General features: G+C 38.8%; 1 protein-coding gene across 11 annotated transcripts in view; it reads left to right on the top strand.

Moving 5' to 3' along the window:
- Nucleotides 1-369: 369 nt before the first annotated feature.
- Nucleotides 370-9,617, top strand: part of mllt10 (MLLT10 histone lysine methyltransferase DOT1L cofactor) — a 41,477-nt gene continuing 32,229 nt past the window's right edge. For 6 of the 11 annotated variants that reach the window (XR_013652451.1, XM_078938981.1, XM_078938979.1 and 3 more), the window contains exon 1: nt 378-776. Coding sequence is in view for 10 of the 11 variants with exons in the window: in XM_078938981.1 (XP_078795107.1) it covers nt 614-776 (163 nt within the window). In the remaining variant the exon portion in view is untranslated. Of the gene's footprint in view, nt 777-9,617 lie in introns of all 11 variants that reach the window. The other 5 variants (XM_078938980.1, XM_023949925.2, XM_078938978.1 and 2 more) reach the window with 3 other exon arrangements.

Below are 9,617 nucleotides of genomic sequence, written 5' to 3'. Positions count from 1 at the left end.
AAACTTTTGATTTAACATCTTCAATTTTAGAATATATGGCCATATATGGATTATTCAGCCTTATAAACCTATATTGTTATGTTACATGGGGTTTTAAAGATACAACTTGGTTTTTGTTTGATTGTGTACACATAAGAACTCTTTCCATCCTTTACTAAAATGAATTTGCTTGGTGACAGTCCAAAAAGTGTGGGTGTTTTTTCTTATACTTGTACACACTGTGCAGTTTCCAGTTGTGTTGCTGAGGTTGGTAACGTATTACCAAATTACTACAAACTTTGAAGCCATGTGGATCTCAAACACACGTTTCTGACTGAGGACCAATCACGTTTGTGTTTTACTTCCTGTCTGGTGACACGCCGCACATGCACGCTGGCATGCGTCATTACGCACTTCCTGTCCTCTAACGAAGTTCCCCCTCTTCGCTCCATCGCGCCGTGACGGCTATGTTGTGGTGAAAGAAAATACGCCGTCGAAAAGAGACGGGAATACGATTAAACATGACATTTCGACCGAGAGGGACTTAAGGAGACGTTGCACGGAAACGAAGGACGTATTCGACGAAGATTTTGGTTTATCTTTATGTATCCCTCCGCATGTCCGTTTTCATCGGATGGTCGCAGGCGAGCGTTGTCTGACGGTGGACGACAAGCTCTCGACGAGTAACATGAAGGAGATGATTGGAGGGTGCTGTGTATGTTCTGACGAGCGAGGCTGGGCTGAAAACCCCCTTGTTTACTGCGACGGACACGGCTGCAATGTCGCCGTACATCAAGGTAAGCTCCATGCGACGCTTCGGATGAGACTTAGCACTTAGCTTAGATGCTAGTTACGTTGTCTCGTTAGGAAGCGTCTTCCTCCGCCACCTACCAAGGCCAAGCCGAGGTCAGACTCCGCTCATGTTGACGATAGCTCAACTGCTGTGGTGATAGCTGACAGCCTCTATATTGAATCGTTTTTGTTTTTTTGTTTTTTCAAACACAGGCGTTAATTTGCTCCAGTATATTTTTGTGAACTGATTCTATTTTTTTGGAAGACGAAAGAAATCCCAAGATGAAAACTGAACGCTAAGAGTTCGTTTTTGTGCTTGCATGTGCATGTGCAAGTACAGGCATTGGCAACGGACTACTTTTTTTAAAATATACATTTTGCACATTTATCTGAAACATTTGCATATTTATTTTTTGTGTATAGTTAAAGCAGCATCACAGTGAGTGAGTTTTGAATGATAACCTAGCTGTGCTCAGCAAAGATGACTCACTTGGTGACGTTTACTGTTTACATTTGTTAGAGCTGACCATGTGTGAGTGTGGTAGACTGAAACTACTTGAGTTGATACACATCCATGAGGTCACACAGTTGTAAAACAGCACTCTTGTTTGCTTTTGGAGTATAAAATTCCTGAATTTATGGTCATGATCATGTGTGTCTATTAGGGATGCCTCAGTTCTCAGTTTAAAACCCCACCACACGTTACACCATTGAATCAAACTGTGGGGAAAAGTGAATCGTTACATTCCAATCATTATTGATTGTTTTATTACATTACACCAGGCTTAAACCAACGAAAATGATATTTCTTCATTGTTATTGCTTATTAGCACATTTTAAAATAGTTTTTTGTGTATTTTTTTTAAATTGTTGTTTTGTAATGCCGGAAAAAAACGTATGTAACAAATAATCAACTTAATCAATAAATCGATTATTATTCCTACGATCCAACCAGATTAATCTATCATATATCAGATTATCTAAGTTCTTAATCAAATTGAGTACCATTATAAAATTGTTTCAAAATGAAATTAATCAATATATCAATATTTGAAAATGGCATTTGGAATGGAGCATGGTAGGTTTATTTTACTATTTCGTAAAAACGACCTACATACACACACATATGATGGCAGCAAAAGATGATCAAACCATCATTCTAGTTCAGTGTGTAGAAACCCTTTGGATTTTATAAAGACATTTGACCAGTGTGGTAAAATGCACTAATAATGATCCGTTTGTATTATTTTTATGAGGAAATACAACAATGGGCTGAACTTCATAAAAAATTCAAGAATTCATTCATTCTTGTTTACTTCTTTGTTTGTACACATATTTAGTTTACACTTGATTATTTTGCAAGAAATACAAGAATCTGGAAACTTCACCTGCACTGTTCAGGACAGGTATTTATGTCTGAATCACACTGGTTGAACTTTTGGTTAAAAAGGTCCTGGATCGATTTTCAGTCAGTAAATTGGATCGAACAAATCATATCTGTAACCACAAGTCATGATGTGAATCGAATCATTGTTAAAATACACCCCTAGAGAAGAACAGTGACCCAAAAATTGAAGTTTAAACTGAATTGGAGGGAAAGTGAATCGTTGCATCCCTGGTGTCTAAAAATGAGCTTGGAGAATAGCAAATGTCAAAACTGTTCTTTGTGTGGCATTTTTCTCTGCATTTTTGTTTAATAATCCTAACTGGTAATTTGTTATTGTTTGTAATTTTGTAGTTTTTCTTTGACATTACTTTGAGAGTACATATTTAGCATTCAAAAAAATCTTTTACATGTATGAATTACTATGAATGATCACATTTAGCGCCAAATTAGTCTAAATGAATATAGACATATTTAGTTGTTATGATATATATTGAAGTATACAGATAAATGAAAATTTTAAGCTTGAATTGGTGTACTAAATGTGTTTTTTCGTGTGGATTTATGGTCGTTTACTCCAGTGGATTATGGGATCAGACGAGATCAAACAAAATCTCAGAATGTGTATAGGTAGGCCTTCTAGGTTAGCGCTGTAATATTTTGCAAAATAAAACCTGTATGTAATTGTGGATCACTTTATGACAGGGTTGTGCAACACTGATGCTTTGGTTTCATCTTTAAAGGTAAAAACGTTTGTCAGATTCACAAAGCTTTGAAAATCTGAGGGCTGAATCACAGCACACCAGTTGGCTGTAACGATACAATTTACCCATGATTGATTTGTATTTCCATTCTTGGGTTCTTTCATGTGTATTGTACTAAAAAAGGTTTACAAAAATAAAATCTTTAAATTTTGCTATGAGACAAAAGAAACTAAAACATTTAGAGAAATTCATGTGCATAACTTACTGTAAACATTAAAATTTTTGCTTCAATGTTGAAGTGCCTCAGACTTCAATACTTCAAAAAAACATGAATATAATGATTAAAAAAAACTCTATAACAATAAACATCTCTATAGTGTTAGGGTTTTTGTACTCATAGAAGGTAACAATGGACAGGCCTAGTGTTTCCTGCTTGACTGTCCCACTTTTGCACAGCATCACAGCTGGATGCTGATGCTGGAGATGCTGCTCATGTTGAACTTGTAGCAAAGCTGAACAGAGCACACATTTTTTTGTTTCCCAGTCATGTATTTAACATCAAAATCCAAATATCTCCACACTGTAAACATAGATGGCGTGTCTTTAAACGTTGGCCTCTCGACCACAGAGCTTTTGCTTTTGACTCCGCTCTCCATTGCATTTAATTGTTAATGGCATAAACTTCAATGGGGCTTTTCTACCTTACCTTTTGGGCCCACTTTAGAGTCACAATCCCATTCACCCATGCACACACACATTCACACACTTATAACACTGGCCAACACATGGGCGGGCGGGGCAGGAACCGAACCTATGATCTTCCGATCAGAGGCCATGGTGGAGGGGTAGAGCAGTCGACCTCTGATCAGAAGATTGCAGGTTTGGCTCCCACCTTGCACTCCCACATGTTTTTGGTTTCCTTGGGCAAGATACCAGAACCCCACATTGGTCCTGGTGGTTATACATTGGCACCAGTTTTCTGTAGCGGAACTGCCATCAGTGTGTGCATGGGTGAATGTTACTGTAACTGACTTTGGGCTTTAAATCAAAGTAGAAAAGCACCACAAAAGTACATGCCATTTTGGTAGCTGTGATTACCCTTGTGCTCTGCAGACACTCACTGCTGGTCTACCTTGCACACTTGTGCTCTTAATACTGGGCAGTGGATTCAAGAATGTAATAGTTCGGCACTGAACGTAAGTCGTGACAGATCTAGTGGCCGATAGGAGGATTAATTGATGCCCCTTACTGTATTGTAGGTATGCAAGTTAGCTTTGCTTTGGTGCTGATAAGAATTTATGAGGGCAGCCAGTCAGCAGGCAATCAGCTCCCCATGAGGCTGTCTGCTTGGGCTAACTAGATTGCTATGGTTTACTCGTTTACCTTTCTTCATCACAGCAGATTCTTTAAATATTGCGAATCAAACACACTGGGTTAGGGATGCATATCTTTTCAAACCTGTTTTGAGGTTTTGTGCTGTTTAACAATATGACAGTCTGCTTACATTTTTTATGTTAACTTATTTTTGAATTAAATAAGTATTTTGGCAGCAGAGTAAAATATCTGTATTGTGTGTTTACACACTGGTACATGTCCATTGTGAGCATGTTTATTTACTAAAATTAGTATTAATTATTTTTAATTTTTCCTTCTTATAAAATTGCTATTCGTTATTTTACTTTATTACTTTATTTTATTTCCCAAATAATGACTCATCCGCGATGATCCAGTCTAAACTGAGGGAAGTGACTTTTAAAAAAAATAAAATAAACAAAATAAGAAAGAAGTGGTCCAGTCCTGCAATTGAGTGGACCGGTGGAGCGAGCGACCGTGTGTCTAGCAGAGCAGACGGACTTACAGTTTTGTGTTTTAGGGGAAGTAAGGATGCTTTGTTACTTGTGGGAGACTTAGGACTGTGATCCGTCCCGCAGCTCTACGTGAACGAGCAACCGGAATTTAGGAGAACCGGGTCTCCCGGTAAAAGTGTGTCGGGGCAGAGCTCGGATCGCTAGCTAACGCAGTGTGTAAGCATCGAAGCAGAAAGGCCGCTCAGTCCTTAGAAACCGTTCAAACAATCACATGGATTTGTGTTTCCAGTTGTGTCCTGACAAAATAAAGGCTGATGTTTTTCCCACTTATTACGTGCAGCCAAGATGCAGATTGCAGCGTTTCACTTATGGATTTTATGTTCATGCTAATGTTGTTAGCCCTTGTTAGCATACTGCTAATCCTGGCTTCCGGCTCCGTTTTTCAACAAGAAAAGCACTGAACACACGGATTAAAATGATGAGCGAACAGGCGCTTCATCATAACTGTAACATTAATAAAAGCACGTTAAGGGAGATCATCTTGTATAATACCGAGCTGACGTAACTATGTATGCAGCCGCTAGGCGGAACTAAGTTTCTCTTCCGTTTTTTTAAAAACACTTCTGCGCATGTGTGAATGATTTATTCCGACCGAAAGTGTGACCCATGTGAACTTTTTTTATAATCTGAAAAAGTTTTTCTGGGCCCATCTACACGGTTGGATATTAATCCGACCAATAATCCTTATCAATATATTTTGCACATGTAACCGCTTCTTATGGTGTCGACTCGCAGCGTGGCGGGGGCGTGGCATCACAGTGGTGTCTCTCCATCGTGATGTCAGTCACCCATCACGATGGACGATGGTATTGTCCATCGGCACAACCCTATGGTGCATATGTCACTTAAGGACCAGAATTAAGAAAATCTGCCTTAAACCATACTGTTTATCAATGACCAATATAAAGAACTGAGTTTTTAACCTTTTAACATCTAAGATGTCACCAGTGACACCTAAATAACACGTTGTTTGACACACCGTAACTTCTCGATTGTTCACACGATTAACCTGAATCAGCTGATTCTGTTGCAGAGAAAAACGGCTTTTCTTATCAGCTTTACACTTAAATGCAACACATTAATTACTTAAAGTGTTGCATAATGGCGTAAAGCCACTTTTCTATGTTACACAATCAGCATATTTACAATTATTATGTAAGCACTTCACAGTGTTGCATCTAAGCGCAAACTGCTATTTTCCGCTTCAGAATCCGTTGGAATTACATTATTTGCATCAACAGTTGAAGAGTTCCAGTAGTCAAAACAATGTCAACATTCGTGCTAAAGTTCCGGTGTAAAATGGGTTCAAGGGTGCAGGGCTACTAATTTGCTTGCACGTGAGATCCAATTTCTGTTATTCGTGTTAGTTTTTTCTGAAATTATGTGAAAAAAATTTCTGAAGACAATAAGTAATCAATTTGCAACATCGTGATGATTTATATTGAATTCTTTGAGCATTGCATTTACCTGCTTGCAAAAAAGGCACAGGACTTTTTCCTAGCCCATGGGGTACGACTAAGTAAGCATTTGTCCACGTAGCTTCGAAGAGCCTTTTCTTCTCGCCAACACGTTTTTCCTCAAAGTAACCTGCTCTGGCTCTCTATTATTGAGGGTCACAAGAAATCTTCCCATGGACCGCCATTGGCCCCAGGGCCGCACTTTGAGAACCCCTGCTCTAGACCAGTGTTTTTTCAACCTTTGAGCCACAGCACACTTAAACCTTGTCAAAAATCCCGCGGCACACCAAAAAAAAAAAAAGGGAAACTCATAGTCTGTATTGATCTACAGCCCCTCTGCAATCTAACGTGCACTTTTGTGATAATTGTGGCAGAAAAAGCTGGAAGCTGCAGCTTGTTTTTTCTAAAAAATGTAATAAAAATTAAGTTAAAAGATTTAAAAACTGTTTGATGTGTGTTTGTTGTGGTTTCAAGACGTCAAAGAAAGACTCATTGTGCGCTGAGACGCTGTCACTTTAACCCAATGCATCATAGGAGATGTAGTGCACACAGCCGCCGAACGCAAACAGACTCATGTCTCTGAGCTTCATTTTTTTGTTCACTTGTTCCACAGTCTGATACCGGATTCTGTGGAAAGCTACACCGCTAAAGACGAGCTTTAGCTGGTATTTTTGTTGGAACTAAGCGACCTTATGAGCAGAATCTGAACAAGGAAGTGAGGACTTTAACTACTTCTGATTGGTCAGACTGATGACGTGTGATTAAGCCTCCAAGAATGATTGGTGGAGACTAGGCCTGCAGGATATACCGCAAAATTATCGTTATCGCAATATCCAGCTCTGCAATATGCATATCGCAAAAGACAGTGAAAATCGCAATAAATCGTGAACCTTAAATGTGTTAATACAACCTTAAGGCAGCTTTAAGCATTTAATCAATCATATAAATCACTTTATGCATTTGATCAATCGGATGGACGCCTTCACCTTGTTGACCAATTGGATGGAGGCCTATTATGTTAGATGCTTGTCTCCTATGTCAACTAGGGTCATTTGGAGTATAATTTTTAAACTGTTGCAATTAAATGGGAATGAGGTTTTGTTTATTTTGTTATTTGTTTGTATACCGCAAATTAAACCGTTATCGCAATATTAATCTTAAATATCGCATATTGCGAGTTTTCCTCATATCGTGCAGCCCTAGTGGAGACAGTTAAAGGGGCGGGACTTTTCCGAAAACAGCTGACACTACGGCTAAATTGCGGTACTGTCATTCTAATCAAAATGTCTTTACTACAATCAAATAAACACAAAGAAAAAAGTATTTTACGATCTTTCATATTCCTAACAATATCAGGGCCTGTTTGGATGAACAAAGCTGATATCCTGGATATGGTAAATGTTTTTAGATCAGTTAATGAGGGCAATTTCCCACGGCACACCTGACCACCTCCCACGGCACACCAGTGTGCCGCGGCACACTAGTGTTGAGAAGCCCTGCTCTAGACCAAAGCTCCCAGCTATCTTTCACCCTTGACCGATTCATTGTTAAGTAATATTTGAACAGACCAACCTTTCCAAGGCTGAAGCTGGAATCTGATTTTTATTATCATTTACTTTGACTCTATGGGAAAAGTTAAAGAAAACTTGCATTAAATTAGGTTATACTTGAAACCTAGTGTAAAAAGAAAAAAATGAAACTTTTTTTTACAGTGAATAAATATTCAGGATAACAAAGTTGCCTATTTGTGTTATGTTTGATTTCTTAAAACTTATTTAGGACAAGTTTATTGTTTTTTTTTCTTCTCTTTTATAAAATGCCACCCTAGTCCAGGTCCTGTGGGAAAAGTAGATCACCAAGCAAACTCAATCAGGCTCAAGTTATCCTGCTGAGAATACTAGAGACATGACTTTATGATTTGTGAAGATTCCATATAGTGACATCTAAAGAAATTTTTACAATAAAACTAAATTAGAGGGACCCTTGTTAATAAACATTACCATCAAAAACAAATGTGAAAAAACAAATGCATAATAGGTCAATTTATAACATGTAGAAAAATCAGAAATTTTCAATTTTTTGATTTTCTCAAACAAAAACAAATCGGTATAGATGTGTGTACGGCTCCTGTGAAATTGTTTCAACTGTAGGACATAAAAGTTCATTTCATTTAACCCTGCTTTCCTGAATTTAAATCATAAATATTGCCAAACTGTTTAAACACCCTTTCTAAATGTGTGATCCTTAATGGATGTTTAATAAACAATTCCCTAATGAAATGATAGTTATGGACTAGTACAACAGAAATGTATTCAGTTTTTTTCTATTAGTCCTTTTAGTCCTGCTTAAAGGCCTGTTCACACCGGGACGAATTTCGCCGGCGATTTTCGCCGACGTTTAACGCCTCGTGAATAAACAAAGGGCACCAACGAGAGTGTGCACACGGACGCGAAAAAACGCCAGGCGTTAAAGCGTCAAAAAAAAAAAAACGCCTCGGGTTCGTTTTTTTTTTTCGACGCGTCGCGTCGAAATCTACTCGACCAATGAGAATGGCGCTTTTGCTCACGTGTCTGGAGCTTCTGAAGTTACAGTAAAACACAACTTGGGGGCGCTCAAACACAAAACTGCCTTGCTGAGCACACATACCAGCGAAGAAGATAGACGCCAAGTAGCGTCTACACTGCCGTGAAGAAATAATGACGGACATTCTAAAATATCCCCGAACCAAGCACCAGTTGGAGCTACTGGTGCTTGAAATATTCATGTTTTCTTTGTATGATTCTGACAAGCGCGTAAATACTTACTCTCTTCTTCTGAGTGAAAAGCGACTTTAAGAAGCGTAAAGTTGCGCAGCGCCACCTTGTGTACAGGAGTATTTCTGTTTTACATTAAGCGCCATCTAATGTCAGGGAAGGAAATTGCATGTTCACTCCACTCATCGTCAGCGAAAATCGCCTGGGTGTGAACACAAAAGACGTGGCGAAAAACGCTGGCGAATAACGCCTGGCGAATATTCGTCCCGGTGTGTACGGGCCTTAAGTCTGTCAGTTCATCATTACTACGGGAGCTGTGATGCAAATGTAGTGCCATCGACCTCTGATTGGAAGATTGCAGGTTCGGTTTCTGCCGTGTGTTGAAGTGTCTTTGGGCAAGACACTGAGCCCCACATTGCTCCTGGTGGTTATAGGTTGGCGCCAGTGTTCAGCAGCAGAGCCTCCATTAGTGTGTGTTTGCATGAGTGAATAGGATTGTGACTGTAAAGTGCTTTGGGCCTTTTAAGATGGCACTAAAGTACTCTCTAAGTATACCATTAGTTTTAAATGATCATAGTATTTTTTTTTTCAAATATAAAAGTTCTTTAATTTATCATTGCTAAATGAAAATTTTTAAACGTCCCTCTTAAGACGTGGCGTCCACGTGCCACATTTGGGGT

The sequence above is a fragment of the Oryzias latipes genome, chromosome 20 (assembly GCF_053564925.1).
Source record: "Oryzias latipes strain Hd-rR chromosome 20, Olatipes_Hd-rR_3.1".
NCBI lineage: Eukaryota > Metazoa > Chordata > Actinopteri > Beloniformes > Adrianichthyidae > Oryzias > Oryzias latipes.
This window is presented reverse-complemented; position numbering and strand designations above follow the sequence as displayed.